General features: G+C 47.0%; 1 protein-coding gene across 4 annotated transcripts in view; it reads left to right on the top strand.

Moving 5' to 3' along the window:
* The window catches only part of PTPRJ (protein tyrosine phosphatase receptor type J), a 181084-nt gene that overhangs the window by 115509 nt on the left and 48052 nt on the right, over positions 1–17523 (top strand). For all 4 annotated transcript variants that reach the window (XM_019656471.1, XM_019656470.1, XM_019656473.1 and 1 more), the window contains exons 2-3: positions 16054–16075; positions 17183–17410. In XM_019656471.1, coding sequence (XP_019512016.1) covers positions 16054–16075; positions 17183–17410 — 250 coding nt within the window. The remainder of the gene's footprint in view (positions 1–16053; positions 16076–17182; positions 17411–17523) is intronic.

The raw sequence follows: 17523 nt of genomic DNA on the forward strand, positions 1-17523 counted from the left end.
TCGCCGGCGACTCACCGCAGCCCAGCTCCAGGTTGAGCTGTTATTCAGCATCTTAGCTGTAGAGGGCAGTGTCACTGGCCCTCATATGTGGGATCCGAACCGGGGCCCTCTGGCATCCCAAGCCAACTCTTAACCAACGCGCCACTCGGCTGGCCCAAGGGCCTTTGTATTTTTAACAAGTTCCCCAGATGGCTCTGATACCTAGCCGTGTGAGAGCCACTTCCGTGCGCTTTCTTGCCATTGTATTTTTTTCTCACACTGTTGACTTGAATGCCCTACTATGTTATTTCCTGCGGTCCAGATCAAATCCAGTTCTCATGACTAGACCTTGTCTCCATCCTCATCCTCTCAGCCTCCCATGACTGCTTACCATCCAGCTGTCCAGTGGTCAGCCAGTTCAGGAGCTGTGCTAGGTGTGAGTTATAGAGTCCCCGACTTCAAGGAGCTTGCAGCCGGTGAAACAGACAGTTACAATAACAAGTGGTAGGAGGTGAGGCTGGGTGCTGAGCTCGCTGCTGAGGAAAGCTCGGGCTGTGCTGGCGAATGGAGTTTGGTGAAGTTGTTGGGCAAAGGAGGGAAAGGGGCAGCTTTCACTTTCTGGGTAGTAGGACCAGCACGAGCCAGCGTGGAGGAGGACAGCACAGGTTATTCAGGGAATTTGAGATACACTGATATGTGGAAAAACGTACCTGAAATGTGAATCCTGCTCTTATGACTCATACATTCCTTTACGGCAGGCATTGATTACATCTGTTTTTTTTAAAAAAAATGTGTACACGGATGTTGAAAAGTTCAGAAGAAGACATGAAGTGGCAAATGGAACATGTTGCGCTCCTCACCAAATTAAGTGGTTCTTAAAGGGAGTTAAAGAAAAAAAAATCAGTTATCTATTTCTTTGTCTCCCTTGCCAGTCTTTCGGCAATTTGAGACTTGGGAACTGTCATCTCCATGTCCCTAATGATCGCGGCGCTGGCATATAGAGGCAGTCTGTGAACGTGGGTGAATGAATGAGTTTCAGACCCCGGTACTAGGGACAAATCACTTTACCTGTCTGGGACTCCGTTTCCCCATCGCTAAATAGAGGCTGATTGGTACAGCTCATCCCTAAGGCTTTATCCTACTTGGTGACTGACCACCTGTATCCCGGTTGATTGCTTCGAGGCCCTGAAGTTCACACACGTGTTCAGCTCTCCCACTCAGTGGCCAGGCCAGCTCTGTTCTAGGCCTTGAAGATCCAGTTAAAATCCACTAGTCAGCCCTGGTGAATGAGCGACAGGGGAGGCCATGTGCTGGGCACAGATGCCCCTGAAGTATGTATGTGACTCCTCTTATCTTCAGGGCGAGTTTGTCATCTAGCTAGAAAGGGAAGGTGAAAACATGGAACAGTCAGTTGGCTTATGCAAAGTGCCGAAAGAGGAAGTCAGACTGCAGACGTGCAGGGTCCCAGAGGATGCTGCCCTGGGGAAAGAAGTCCTGTGGCCAATGTGTTTGACCACCAGGCACCATCCTCTGTCACCAGTGGACCATTTTGCAAGTTATTTTCTCTCTCACATACCCTGTGTTCATTAAGAAAAATTTTGTTCCCTCTCATATCTTATCAGCCAAAGACTTCCAACTGGAAATTCACACTAGCATCAGAGAGACCCTGTGTTCTTACACTGAGTTGATTGAAATCTAGCCAAAAGCAAAGAAACAATGGCAATAATGATAGAGTTATTTCCTCTTGAACATTTGCCTTGTGCCAAACATTATTTCATGTAATTCTCTCAAGTGGTGGGGAGGGGACTGTCATCATCCCTACCTTCAGATGAGAAGATTGAACTTGAGCTTAGTGCTTAAGCTAGTAATTGTCGGAAACAGGATACAGAACCAGGTCCAGATCGTGGGCTCTGGCTCTGAACTGCCGTTGGTCTGTGCATGTGGCTCTGTCCAGGGTAAATAATGTGATTTAGGGCAGGGGTCCCGAGGGCCATATCCAGCCACTGCTTGTTTTGGAGTGGCCTGTGAGCTAAGAGTGTTTCTTACATTTTAAATGATTGGGATAAAAGAAATCAAGAGAAGAACAATATTTTATAGGAGGTGAAAATGATATGAAACATGCATTTGATGCTTACAAATAAAGTTTTATTGGAGCACAGCCATGGTCATTAGTTGATGCATTATCTGTGGCTGATTTCACAGTGCAACAGCAGAGTTGTATGACCTGCAAAGCCTAAAATCTATAATGTCTGTTTTTTTATGGAAATAGTATGCTGACCTCTGATTTAAGGGATTTTTGAGGTTTTATGAGCTATTGAAAATCACCTGTCATTTCTCATCACTGCCCTCACCATTTGTGGACAGGCTTTAGTGAGCCAACCCTTCAATACCCCAGTACTCTATGACTCTGAGCTCTCTTTTCATTGCTTGGATATAAAATTAAAGTGTTTACTTTGTGGAGTCACTGACTCGAGCATATCTGTCCCATGCGATTTGACAAAGTACTGTTTTATCAAAGATCAATCTCTTAGGACGATGGTATGACTTTGTCTTGGCACTTTTTTTTTTGGATCATGGTTGTATTTAGGTTATTGTTAAAAGCTGAGTGGAAAGCCGTTGAAGTTTCCTATGTTGTCTGGATATTTCAATGATGCGCTTTTTAATTGGAATAGAATATCGTAGGCAGAAAAGCCTGTAGAAGAGCTGGCCTGTCACCACCACCTGTGATTCCTGAGCCCACCCCGGGACTGTCCTGTCATGTGGGGAGAAGCAACATGGGCAGACCCTGCTGGTAACGGGGGAGTGGGCTTAATGGTGCGTTTGCAGGAAGTGTCCTCCTCCTCGGGCTGATGCAGAAGGGCCCTGATGGGCAGTGGAAGACAACAATGCAGTGTCTGAGCATTTTAGCCCGCGTTCCTCTCATCGTGCAATAGAATCTAAGAGACCCACTTGCCCTTCTCTGCTGTTCTTGCTTCTGTGTTAGCAGAAATACCTTCTGGTTCTGCTTTTTCTTAGCCTTGTTTCAAGACAGCTTGTCCTTCCTTAGGCTTCACCTCGCGAAGCTTCCTATCCCAGCCCCTGCTTGTGGTAATACCTGCAATAATAGCTAACATTTGTGGTGCCCTCACTGTATGTGAAGTGCTTTATTTAAGACCTGTCACAACAATCCTATAAGGTAATGGCTGTTTGTAGCATTTATTATTTTTTGTTATGAAAATTGTCAAACAGACACACATGAATCTCCATCTACCTGTCGTACGTACCAGTACTTCACCCCACCCTTGCTCAGGTGGGTGCTGTTATTATTGTTGCTGAAAGAGGAGGAGGAGCTCGTCAGGTTCATGCGGCTGGTAGGGCTGCACTCCAGAGCGTGCGCTCCTAACTCTTGCGCTGTCCCACCTTGATGACCGATGTTTGCTGCTACATATAAAGCGCCCACTATGTGCCGCTCAAGCCCCACATCAAGCCTACAGAATAGATGGTAACTTACAGGTAGGTGAAGAAACTGAGGTCACTGGCCGTCAGACTCCTTGCTAATAAGTAGTGGGGCTAGGATTCAAATCCAGACCTGACTCAAGTCCTGTGGATTTTCCACCCCACCATGTTCTCTGTCCTTGCCAAGTCCACAGTGCTGTGAGAATCAGTGGGGTGGTGCTTTGGCTTGTGGGAACCTCTGTTTGCAAGTCCTTGGAAGAACACAGTGTTAATTTAGGATGGCTCTATGAGGGTGTAAAAAGCATCTAGGTCTGTTGAAATCACTGCTGGCCCTTGTGGCCTCTGAGATAGGATCTGGCCTTGGCGTTTTGGCCAGAGTGAATAGATAGTGAGAGACCCCTTAGCTTTTTGTGGTCAGTCGAAGGCAGAGCTCAGAAAGCTAGGACCTGAGGTCCTGATGTTTGGTCCTCCTCCAAGAGGAAGTGGGAGAGATGTAGGAGACTGGGGAGTCAGGAAGGCATAGATTGTGGCTACTCCCAGCTGGGCAGGGTGGGGAAGGAGAGGATTCCATGAGGAGCTGGCCCCGAACAGAGCAAGCACTTAGTAAATGGTGGCTATTAGCTCTCTTTCTCATTCCCTAAGGTGGGTGGGTAGTGTAGGAGGGAATTGGTGGCATTTATGGAATAGTTCTATTATTCAGATTCAAGAATAGGAAGTTAAGGTCTTTAGTTGAAGAATCAGAAGTCTCTACTCTGTGTTTTGCTCCTTTTTGGGGTAGTGGTGGTGGCGTGTGTGTGTGTGTGTGTGTGTGTGTGTGTGTGTGTGTATGTGTGTGGCAGGTCAAGGGATGATGCACAGAGAATTTCATGGCAGACAAAAATGGTTCACTTCACATTCACATTGTGCACACTGTTCACATTCGACATTGGCTACAGATCTCTTCCTAAGATAGCAACTTAGCTAGTAAGCAGTTCGTTAATAATCGCAACCCATGAGCTTTGATTGCTAGGTGCACTTCCTTCAAAGGTCGGAAACTCAAATGTCTTCAAGAGTAGTTGCGGACACAAATAAATGGAAGGGGCCAAATAATGAAAAGTCACGTCTCTTCTCAATCCTTCATGTGCTTTCTTTTGGGAGAGAAAATGAACAGCGGGGGTGCCGTATTGCTTGGCACCTCCCATTTGTCCTCAGTGTTGAGCTGACAATACCAGGAGTGGTGGTGAACTCCAAGCAACTAGCCCACTGCAAGGGGGAGCTGACGCTCAGACCCCATTAGTTGCTTGAATTGTGACCAGATAAGAAAGCCAGAGTTTCTTCATCTTTTCTTTTTTTGAGACGCTAAAAATCAGGACTTTTGCAATGCTTTAAGTCTCTTAATTTTTAAACATTTGCTCAAGATTTTAGGAAATACTCTGCCAAAACATTACGTTTTATACCTTAAATATAAACAATTTTTATTTGTCAATTATATATCAATAAAGTTGGAAAAAAATACAGTAGGGAAAAATAGGACAGTGTTCTGATGGAGGTAAGCTATAAAGAAAAAGAATCCACTGTGGGTAAAATAAAACATATCAGTGGGCTAGATTTGAACAAAGGAGCGCCAGTTCAGGGGCCCCAGATTTATCATATGATGTGGAGAAAGGGCTCAGACAGGGGCCTGAGGTTGCCAACTTTTTGACCCTCTCTCTAGATGAGGAGACAAGCCCTGTCCAGGGATTTGTTTGGGCTTTAGTCTCTGCTGGGTGGTCTGGGTCGAGCTGCTGAGCCGTTCTGGGACTTACTTTCTTCCTTTATAGAGTCAAAGGGTTAGGTAGATTACTAGTTTTCAAACTGTGTTCCTTTGCGAGTGTCAGGGGGTTCCATAAGTGTTTGCTTTGCGTTTCATTAAAACAATGCCCCCTCCCTCTAATTTGGCTGTGTTTGCAATTGTAATGAAAACACTTGTCCAAATATGTGTTACTCCAAATTTTAATACATTGGAGAACACCCGTGTCTTAAGTTGGTTATGTATCAATTATATTCAAAGTAAGAACAAGGGAACTTGAACTTTAAAATAAATACATAACGAATAAAATTGCTTTTATCCAAGTATTCATCTGCATACATATACATTTATACATATATAGATATGTATGAAATGTGGAACTCTATACACGTCGCTCTTCATGAGATTCTTTTTGAAAAAATAGTTCTGCTGCTAAAAATACCCATGGAAACTTCTGGCCTGGGATTCCAAGGTCATTCTGAGCTCCGCCTCTCAAAGTTCACATATAGCCTCACCAAAATAGCCCCTCTGGTTACTTTGTTCTGTGTGCGTTTGGAGGAGTTCATCATGCTTCCAAATACCCAAGAAGAGATGAACCAGCTGATGGTTTGCATGGTGGTTGGTGCCCATCCCTTCCATCAAAGCCTTGCCTGGCTTTCTGGGGCACAGAATTATGGATTATGCTGGCCCTTCTCCACCATTCCTTTTGATGGAATCAAAGTTGAGAGAGCCATTTATTTGCAGAGTAAGCCAGCCCATTCTCCCCTTGCTTTACCTGATGGCTTGCTCTGTGTGTAGCGCTTTCCATGCTGCCTGCTGGCCTATCTCCTGCCTTTTGGACCCTAGAGTGGAAATGGATGCCAAGTGCTCATGCCATCCTATAATGCCATGCTTGCCTTTTGGGAAGTTTCCTATAATGACATTTATAAGAAGTGGCGGGGCCCGGATTCAAATCCAGGCCTGGCTTCTGGGTTCAGAGAGAGAGCCCACTCTGCCTACCATTTTCATGATCAGTGATTCCCCTTGCAGGGGCCAGTTTTATAGGGAGCTGTTGGATTTTCACAAGGGAGATAAAATGAGAGCTAGGAAGAATGATGGGCTTTCAGAATTGAAATCTGTACTTATTCCAAATCCCATAAAATGCTATTTGATTTTAAAAATTGCTTGAAGCGGTTCACAATTTGGTTAATTACGTCAGTGGGTAAAAATAACTATTGTCATATGGTGTGTGGGCTTGGTTTTAGAAGGATAAAGAGTCTATTGTTACCCATTGTGTTATTCAGTCACTTATTAACCATCCCTAGAAACCGAACACGTATAATAGAAAACCCAACGCTTTGTCACTTGCTAAAATCAGGCTGCTCTGTGAATTTACCCTCAAAATCGGCTCCTCTTGAAAACAGTACAAAAGCCTTTTAAATTCAGTCGATTTTTAAATGAGTGGATAGAACCCGTCCCCAAGACCTGTGCCAGGTAGGGGTTTGTGACAGGCAGCCCTGGCATCACCTCTGGGTTCCATGGTCTCAGTTGAGGTTTGTCCAGGGACGAACGAGGTTAGTGCCTTCTGGGAGTGATGAAGGTCAGGAGCTTCAAAGTCAGGCAGACCTAGGCCAGAATGTTAGTTACTGGTTGTAAGATGCTAGATCCTGAACTTAACCTTTCCAAGGCTTGGTTTCTTCATCTGTACGATGGGGATAAGCACAGTTTCTGCCTCCTGGGATTGTTGTAGGGCTTAAAGGAGAGGATGAACGTAACACCCGTAGCACAGTGATGGACCAATAGTTAGGGCTTAGCTAATATTATAACAAGTAGAACCGGCCAGCACTAAATATCCTCATGGGGTCACTCTTCAGGTGGTATTTTCTACCCCTTTTCCCCGGTAGGTTGCCTTTCAGCCACCAAAGCCCCTTGCTCCCGGGCCCCCAAGCGCACCAGGTCATCGGCACCCTTTGCCTCTTTAGCTGGGGCTCTTGGCTGCCTCTCCACGTTGCACCATCATGTTCTTTGGTGTTTCTCTTGCCTGTGAGCGCGTCAGAACCACTTTAAGTGCCCCCGCATCTTCGGCACCTAGCCCAGGGCCTGGCACAGTGCAGGGCCGCAGGAAAAGGCAAGAGGGGCATGGTCGGAAAGGACCTCAGAGCCTTAAGAGCTCCTGGGGGCCCGAGAGGTTGCAGAAGGTCATCAAGTGAGATAGAGGTAGCAGCTTCGGAGGCTGTATGGAGCAAAAAGGGCTGTTAGGCCGGGAATCGAGGCGCCTTGTCTCGTTTGAGCCTCAGCAGAACTCAGATGTGAGTTCTGTATCACATGGATCCTTCTGCCATTTTATAATTGATGGCATGGATGGCTCGGTGAGGTCCTCGCGTCCCAGAGCTCACAAGTGCTTGGGAAGTTGAACTGAAATTTCTTTTTTTTTTTTTTTAAATTTTTTTTTTTATTGGGGAATTGGGGGGATGGGAACAGTGCTGGGGGATTTGGGGGAAGGGGAACAGACAAGTTGCTGTCGTTTTGTTCTTCAGTCTAGTTGTGGAGGACATTGCTTCACTGGCCCAAGTTGGCACCATCATTGTGCTCTTCCCGGGCGAGGCAGATCAGTCGCCGGCTTCTGGACGGCCGCTCACTGCGGCTGCTGGCCGCTCACGCTGGCTGCTGGCTACACACGGTAGCCCATGGCAACCCACTGCCACAGGGACTGCAGCCTACGCCGTCGACTCATGGCAGCCCAGCTCCAGGTTGAGCTGTTGTTCAGCATCTTAGCTGTGGAGGGCAGTGTCACTGGCCCTCATATGTGGGATCTGAACCGGGGCCCTCTGGCATCCCAAGCGAGTTCTTAACCATCGCGCCACTCGGCCGGCCCTGAACTGAAATTTCTTGATCACTGTGCTGGGCCAGCCTACCTGAGTCATAGGCCATCAGCGGTTGTGTGAGGTGAGCTTCCCTGTGCCCCTGCAGGCCCCTGCACACCCATCTCCACCCTGCTCTGCCCACAGGGAGGAACCTGACCTTTTCTATACCTGTGGGTGCCCTAGGCCTCTGGCTTCCCATTGGGCCAGCCCAGCAAGAGGCCCCAGCGGCAGATGGGGAAGAGTAGCCCCTCAGCCTGCGTCCTTGTTGTCTTACTGGCTCCCCTTAACCTACCCACACCCACGTATACAGTCTCCCTTAAACTCTCCTCACTTACCCTGACTGAGTGTGTCATCGGTCCCTGCCAGGATTCTGATGAATATTGTCATGTTTTAGAAAGCCTGATCTAGCCGTTTTCACTTATTTTTCGCTGTGCATTGAAGGGAGAGACTAGAAGAGAGGCAGCCAGGTATGTGGATGAAGGACCAGGGCCTGGCTCTCACCTTTGCGTTCATAAAGGGCCTCAATTGAGGTTTTGGCATATTATGTTCCCAGGGAGGGATTCTAGATGGAGTCACAGTGATACTCTGCCAGGATTGAAACAGAATGTAGTACAACAGATAGAATACTGTTCTGGTGCTTTTAATTTTTTTAGTTTTTATTTTTTTAGTTTTTATTCTTTAGCTGAGCCATCCTGCCACCTGTTGGCAGCTCAGCGGCAGCTCAGCTCGGGCCAGGAATCGAACCGCTGTTGCTCAGAGCTCAAACTCTTGAGCGAGCTCTTAACCAACTGAGCTACTCGGCCGGCTCTGGTGCTTTTTAAGTGTGTGTGTGTGTGTGTGTGTGTGTGTGTGTGTGTGTGTGTGTGTGTGTGTGTGTGTGTACACGTACTGAGAGCTTCAAAAAATAAAGATGGAAGTGGTCTGAGTCTTTATTAGCCCTAGAATGAGGCTGATTCTGATATTTAGAGCTGTGGGTTATGAGGAGTTGGTTTAGGGTGGCCACAATACGGAAGTGGAAAGTCAGGATGTGTTGAGCATCTTTAGGACATGGCCACTGAGGTACCTTTGAACGATGAAGGAGGGAGGAGTTAGAAGGTCTGATGTGTATAGGAGACAGGTTTAACGGGGCAGTCGCAGAGGGACTCAGAGAGGGGAAGAGAATATGTGTGTATGTAGGAGTAGTGTTTATATGTGGAGGAGTCGGGCAGAACTGAGAAGTTTTAGGTCAATGCAGCTAGTGAGATCCCTGTGACTAGGGTGTTAAGTAGGAAGAATCCAGTGTTCAGAATGGACCACTGGTGTGATGGCGGTAGCTTTGGCCGAATTGAGATGGCATCGAGGGCAGTGTTAATAGTTTTGTTTTCTCTGGGGCCTGGCGGGGAATCCTGGTGACTGGAACCACAGTTTTGGGACAGATGGTGGTTCTCAAAGAAGGGAAGAGAGAGCTTTAGCTCGTCAGCATAACCAAAGGAGGTTGTGAAACACGAACACATCTCTGGGGGAGGGGAGTTACGAACAAGGCTGGTAGACTCGAAAGCAAGGGTGTGCTCCTCAGAAAAGAAGACGGAGAGATTCTACCGAACAGTGTTGGGCATACTTGAGCACAGTTAATATCTGGCCATCTGGTTGACCAATGGGTTTCTATTGTACCTGGGGCGTCTAGGTAACCGGAAGTCCTTGACAGAACTGAGAACAGTATCATACTCAGTCTTTTCTCGTGTCGGTATGTCTTCCTGCTAAGTCAATGAGCTTAATCCCTCTCTCTCATCTCAGTGTTTCGTCCTTGTGCCCCGCTATAGGGGCTGCATAAGCCTTCAGTCACCTGTATGGGTGACTTTGCAGAGGAGTGGAGTGAAGAGAGGTGAGCTGTGAGTACTCTATCTGGGTTGGGTCGGCATCTCAGGAGAGAAGGGGTTGAGGAAGCTTAGCTACAGTGATTGAGGTAAAGACCTTGTTTTGACCTCAAGGTTCTGGTTTTGGTGCATCCTCACTGGCTGTGTGTCCTTGGGTAAGCCACTTGCAGTCTCTGAACCTCAGTGCCCACCTCTGTAACTGAGCTGTTGTTCAATTATTTAAATACTTTGGAGAGTATGGTTGCTTATTGGTTTTATCAATAGGATCTGAGCCTTGGTGTTGTCATTGGTAAAACGGGGATAAAAATACTTTGTAGAGTTGCTGTGAAGATTGAAAGGTGATGGTGATAGCAATAGCAACTACATAGATCATATAATTTCATCCTCACTACAACAAGGCAGAGTGACTATCATCTTTGTTTACAGATGTAGACTCTGAGGAACAGAGAGGTTAAGCTACCCGGCCAAAGTCACACAGCCAGTAAATAGTGGCTCTGGGTGATTTCCCCAGGTGGTCTCGTTCCAAATGCCATGCTCCCAATGTGATTCCATGACTGTGCTCAGACAAGGGATGTAAAAAGCCCAGCTCAGTGCCTGGCACACAATAGGTTCATAGTAAACTCTAGTTCCTTCCTTTTAAACCTCAGAATGCATCCTCAGAGTTTCCCACAGTGCTTTTGGTCAGGCTCTCTTGGCCAGCCCATGTTTCCTGATTCCCAGCTCAGGGTGGTTCATTCCCCCTTTGTTGTCCAAATCCACCTTCCCTATTTATTTCCTGCCTTTTGTTCCCCCAGCCCCTCCACCTCCTCCTTCTGGAAGCTTCCTTTGCCTCTTCCCTCTCAGTGGCTGAGCTTGTTTCTGCACCTACTATCTTTGTTTAAAAAATTGAGGTGAAATTCACACAACATAAAATTAGCATTTTAAAGCGTACAATTCGATGGCATTTAGTACATTCACAATGTTGTGCTAACACCACCTCTGTCTCATTCCAAACATTTTTATTACCCAAAAGGAAACCCAGTACCCCTTAGCAGTCACTCTCCCTTCCCCCTTCTCCCAGCCCCTCATAACTACTAGTCTGCCCTCATTCGCTATGGATTTCCCTATTCTGGTCATTTCACATACATGGAATCACACAGTGTGGGCTTCTGTGTTTGGCTTCTTCCGTTTAGCATAATGTTTGTAAGGTTCACCCACATTATAGCGTGTATCAGAATTTCATTCCCTTTTCTGGTTGAATAGTATTCCATTGTATGGAGAGACCACATATCGTTTTAACACTCCTCTGTTGATGGACATTTAGGTGGTTTCCATTCTTTTTGTGAATAGGGCTGCTACGACAACACTGTCCTCTGGTTTAGTTTGGGTCCCAAAGCTGTGACTTCCGGTGTCTGAGTCCTGACCATGGTGACCATGGGGGGTGGGCTCATTCGTAACCCGCTTATCATGGGTTCGCTGAAGCCTGGAGGGAGAGGGCTTGGCGCCTCAGCCAGAAGGGAAGGCACCTTGGAGGCCGAGGTGCCCCTGGCACTGGGCTTGGCTCTGCATACTTTATGTGGTTTTGCTTCTGCCTAGAGGGAAATAGAGAGAGGAAAGTGCAGGTTTTATCTTCACCCTGAAGCAGCTCTTTGTCTCTCCCTCCTGGGCCTGGGGCAAGTTTATACAAGCCAGGAAACTGTGACCTCAGGCTGTCTCCTCTGAGCCTCGCATCCGCATCTGTGAAAGGGGGATGATAATTCCTGTTTTACGAGGTGCTGTGAGGATTAAATGAGATGGAGCCTGTGCAAGGCTCACCTCTTTCCCCGCTGGGACTTGGCGCTGCTGGGCGAGGGACTGGTGGTGGAGGGTGCTCGCATGCAGGTTCACTTCCGTAGAATCTTTCCTGATTCACAACCGCCAGGGCCCTTTTGGGTCCCCTTAGAAGAGGAAGGAGCTGAGGTTATTCTCATCACCCTGCTTAGCTGTCACTTCTGGAAACTTGTCCCCAACTTCCTTTTTCTGCAGTTAATTTTGGTGCTTAGTGTATGAATCTGTGGAAATTGGTTTCTTCCCATTTCACCCTTAGGCACGATGGGGCTTGGAGCTAATTTTAATAAGATGAGCTTTCTGTGGATTGTGTTTTTTTTAAAAAGTATCTTTGAAGGGCCCACCATGCCGGGTATCTTACAGGATGTTGCTTGCAGGGGCCTCCCCCACCCCTCACCCCTGTGCGCAGTGGAAGAGTTGGGGGCCTGGCTGATGTGGGCGTCCATCCTGGCTTTACCTCTCACTGACCCAAGCCCTGTGACCCTGGATCGCTTTTCACTTTCTTCATCTGTAAAAAGGGGGGTTAATGTGAAAATTAGTTGCCTTGCTTTGCAGTGGTTATTGTGTCAACTCGTGATGTTTTGGTTGCAAATAGACAACCCAAACAAAAGTCATTAAATAATAAGGGGTGTTGCATCGCCCCATTCAAGTCTGAAGGTAGAAAGGTCCAGGACTGGTTGAGTTAGCAGCTGGAGGGGGGGGGGCGGCGAGGTGTTTTCCTGCTTTCCCCTCCCCAGCCATCCTCAGCAGGTGGGTGATTTCTCCCCTCCTTGTCACACAGTGGCTGCAGCAGCTCCACGCGAGACCTGTGAGTCCAGTGACACAGCATGGCGTGCCCCTCCCTGTAGTCCCTTTTTATTTGTGAGGAAGCCCTTCCCCAGGAGTCCCCTTGCAGTCTCCTCTTAGGTCCCCTTGTCCCATGTCTTAGTCTGGGAACTTTAGGTCCCCTGGGCCCTGAGGTGAGGATTCAAGTATTGGTGCTCTATTTGGGAAATCAGGCCCACTGAGATCAAGCAGACGGGAAAGAGGGGGAGCAGGCCAGGAAAGATGGGAAGCCATGTGGTGCAGTGTGTGACCACGCTGGCCACTGTTTTACCATGAGCCTCAAAAAAACACGGGCTAGTGTGTTCACATGGCTCCGAGGGCCTTCTCTGAGAGGCTTGCCAGGAGACACCATATCCAGATTTGTCAAGAATCACTTTTACTTTGCTTGCTGGGTATTTTTTGGAGGGGAGAGAGAAGAAAGGAACATACTGGTAATAGCTTTTAAAATGAAGTTTTAAACCTTCCCTAAATCCGGTACATTGCTCTCTAGCCACTTTTCACTGGGAGGTGACAGAGCTACTAGTTGAGGACACAGACTCTGGAGTCGGACTGCCTGGGTTCAAACCCAGGCCCTGCAGGTCATGGGCCCACGAGGGACCTGTGCCTACCTTTTAGGGTCCTTTGGAGGATTAAGTGAGTTAATATCTGAAAGCGCCTGGAACAGTGCCTGGCAGAGTCTGCACTGTGCATCTGAGGTATAATGCGTCAAGAAGACAGAGTCCAAGCTGTGAGTTTAATCTTTAGAAACTTGCCTTTTCGCTGTGATGGTGATCCTTGCACTTTCGGAACTCAGAGCCTCTGACTCACTGTCTTGTGTAAGGCTCATCAGCAGCCAGTGTTTGCTGAGCCGAGGACAGTAAAGGTCACCTGTGCAAATTCACAGACAATCTTGGCCTTCATGCACGCCCTCCTCTGACTTCCATCAGGAACGGCACCTCCCCCAGGGCTCCTTCCATCTGTCCTGCCGTGAACTGGTTCACCCCCCCCAGCCATGAGCCGGCGCTCAGGCCTTTAACACAGCATTGCCCATGCAGGCACTTGAGAATTGCTTGTTTAATGAGTTGTCAGGGCTTTTAACCCTGAATTACTTATTTACAGTCATATCTTACTACCCTTACTTTCCTGCAAACAGCTTGAGGGTGGGCCCAGGGCTTCACTCTGTGTTCAGGCAACATTTGGATGGAGGGATGACTGAATGGATTTGAATGCATAGTTGCACATACGAAGAGATAACAACATTACAAGGGGCTGGGACATGCCATCGAGAGTCATGAGGTCATGTAGTTGAATGTTTTCCAACTACTGGGCCAACAAAAGGAAAAAAAAATGGCCGCCCTGAGCTACTTGTTAGCACCCAGCTCGCTGTTTTCCTCCCTGTCCCCTGTGGTCCATCCTGGACTGTGTGGGTTGATGCGTAGCGTAGATTGAGGGGCATGGCTGGAGGCAGGAAGGTGAGCTGAAGTTTAGGCCGGAGATGATGAGGGCTTAAGGGTAGAGTGGGTAGTGAGGGTGGAAAGTTTGGGGGTAGGGTGGGGAGAGAACAGGAAGAGAGTCAGCAGGGCTTGGTCCCCCACTGTGGGCACGAGGAGAGAGGAGGACCCCTGGATTCCTCTGGGGGCCGGTGCCTGGGCCACTGGGAGACAGGACAGGAACTGGCTGTTTTTCTGTCTCCCTAACCCACGGGATGAGACCCTGTGTTGACCTTGTCGTCTCTAGTTGATAAGCGCAAATGATGGGGTTAGGGGAAGGGATGCGGGGCTGGAAAATCAGGCTCCAGGACCCGGCGGCCTTGGCCTTGCCCTGGGACCTTGGAGCTAGTCTTTCCCCCATCTCTGGGCCTTAGGGATCGCCTCCTCTCCAAAACAAGAGGCTCATTCTTTCCTTTATGGCATTTATTGAGTGCCTACTGTGTGCACCATTCTAGGCACGGAGCAGAGATGAAGTTTTTGTTTTTGTGGAGGGCACATTTTGCTTGGCGGAGACTGATAATGAGGTAAATGCTGAGGAGAAAACACACCAGTGATGTGATGGAGAGTGAGGGGTACTGGTTTCCATTGGTTGGTTGGAGAAGGACTTGCTGAAGAGGTGGCATTTTTGGCAGAGTGTTTTTGGAGAAGGGAATAACTACAGAAAGGCCCAAAGAGGGAAACCAACTTTTATGCAAAGCGCATGAGGGGACGAGGAGATCAGAGGGGCCGCATGGGGGGTGACTCAGAGTTTGAGTTTTATTCTAAGTGTGATGGAAAATTGGAGGAAACTAGGGTCCCTTTTGATTATTTTCTTTTTCACAAGGACCATGCTAGGAAAACCCCTGTTAACTAAAAAAGGGTGTGGTTATTGGTTATTAAACAATAGAATGCACAACTTGAATTATTTTAGGATTTTATTATTTTTTTAAAAGATTTTTTATTGGGGAATTGGGGGAGGGGAACAGTGCTGAGGAATCGGGGGGAGGGGAACAGACAACTTGCTGTCCTTTTTGTTCTTCAGTCTAGTTGTGGAGGATGTTGCTTCACTTGCCCACGTTGGTATTACCATTGCGCTTTTCCTGGCTGAGGCAGATCGGTCGCCAGCCACTGGACGGCCACTCACAGCAGCTCTTGACAGTTCACACCAGCTGCCGGCCACACACAATAGTTTATGGCAGCCCACTGCAGCAGGGACTGCAGCCTATGCCATCGCTAGTGACTCACGGTAGCCCAGCTCGAGCTGTTGTTCACCATCTTAGCTGTAGAGGGCAGTGTCACTGGCCCTCATATGTGGGATTCGAACCGGGGTCCTGCTGTTCAGAGCTGGTGTCCCAAGCTAGCTCTTAACCAATGCGCCATTTCGCCGGCCCTATTTTAGGGTTTTAAAGTATGGGGAAATAATTTACGGATCACAACGAATATCTTTGAGGACTCCCAGCAACCTAAAGATGACAGACGGAGACCCTGTTAACTAAAGAATCCTTAAGTTCCCTCTGTTTCAAACATTCCTTCTTCCCAAAGCTGCATGCCACATGATTCACAACAACAAAAAAGATTACTGCCACCTATTGATAGAAGTAATAGGATAAATTGTTGTGCAATGAAAATCCCAAACCCCGTGGATTTCTTCTGTGCCCCAGCTGGCTTTACCCTCTTTAGTGGACACCTGGAAATGGCTCTGGGAAGGGGTGGCATGGTCCTGCGTTCTTTCTGGCTCGGAGAATCTGGACTCTGTTTCTGTGTCCTTCTACCCCCATTCATAACACAGTGGCAGGAGGGACGGCTGACCTGGGGAGCCGCTGCGGTGCTGGATGTATCTGTGGGGAAAAACACTGGGAAGCCAATAGCCGGCCATCTCCATGTAACCGAGGGAAGCCATTGTTTATAATTGACTGCGGCTGCACTGAGTTCCCACATCTAGTGTCCCCATACCTGAGACTTGGCCAGCAGGCCTTTGTTTAATGGACTTCTTAGCAGCTGGCCCGCATTATTAAATTCACAGATGCTTTATTTCTGATTTGCATTTTCCATGGCTGAGTAAATCTGCTGACTTTCGTTTTCTTTTTCTGTTACAGATTTTGTGCACAAATGACAGCTGTAAGTACCACCACCCTCTCCACTCTTGTGTTGTTCGCTACTGCCCCCTGGTGGACACAGCAACATTAACAGCGATGTGAAAAAAATCACAGAAAGTGCTAATTTGTTAAAACTCACTTAGTTTCCCATTTTTTCTGTACATTGGGGTGAGGTGGAAGTGGCGAGTGAAAGAAAAATTCAATCAATTGTATAACCTGGACAAATAAAAAGCTTATATTTTCTGTGATTTCTTCCCCCCCATCCCCCAAGCTACATCCATGGATGATTAAAAAAAACCACAAACGACACCCCAACTTTGTTGAAACTATGATGCAGTATGATTTATATTTATTTTATGTGCTGTGACCTCATAAGTATTTCCTTGGGTTGCTACATTGCCCCATGATTTTAAAAATGGTATACAGGGTTTGTATAACCTCTGGAAAACCGGGCAGCCTCCTGTATATTTAGCTTCCATGTGGAGGGCTGAATCCTATTTGCTCACCAGTGCTGGCCCACTGAACTCCTCTCTGGCCTATAGTAAAATGAGAAAAATGAGGATGTGATAGTAAACTTTTAACAAAGCTAAATATATTCAATGGACAGCACTGCCTATTCCGGGATTAAGTCCTTAATATATTTTTTTGGTCATAAATGTTTCTATAAGAAATAAAGATAATAGTGATTGGTAGTTATTATTATTTTTTTAATGTACCTTTCTGGAAAAATTGGTAGCTTTTGTCTGTCCTCAAAATTTGGGGACTTTTTTGTTTCTGGGGTTGGTAAAATCCCAAAGTCTGTGAACCACAGAGATAAAATAATTAGAATGTTCTCAGAGTGCCACACAAAGTGGGCAGGTCTTGCTGAAACCTTCTAATGAAGTAAATCTCCCTTAATAACTGTAATTATGCGAAGTCGGTGCAAATAGTGGTAAGAGCTCTGCAGTTGCTTTTTTCCCTTGTTAATCAGTTTGGTAAATAAGGTGATATTTTAAAGCAGGAGAAGGGGAGATGAAGGAACTAGGATGCATTTAAAAAATTATAATAAAAACCCCTGTTGTATAGTGAGTGTCTGGTGGGAGGTGCCACTTTATTAGTTTATATTTTGTTTTTCTTTCTTGTGTTCTAGGTTGTAACAATGTTTCATTCACATTTACAACTGCCGAGATTGTTTTCAGTAAGGTACCAGAAACCATTTCAGTAGAAATGGTTTCTGATTTGAACGGCCAGAATCAGCAGAGTCCCCAAAAGCTGAATGACGGGACGGTTTCATTTGGGAACCTGACTCCTGGGATGCGTTACAGTTTCAATTATTCACATGACTCTACTATCTGCTGCCAAAAAGAAGTGCAAACACGTGAGCAAGACTCTTCTTTTGGGACAGACTGGGGGGTTTAGAGAATGTAAATGTCTTCACATCTGCAGTGTATTTGAGATCATTTGATCCGAGCTTCCACAGTAAAAGCAATT

This window comes from Hipposideros armiger, unplaced genomic scaffold (assembly GCF_001890085.2).
Source record: "Hipposideros armiger isolate ML-2016 unplaced genomic scaffold, ASM189008v1 scaffold_258, whole genome shotgun sequence".
Lineage (NCBI taxonomy): Eukaryota > Metazoa > Chordata > Mammalia > Chiroptera > Hipposideridae > Hipposideros > Hipposideros armiger.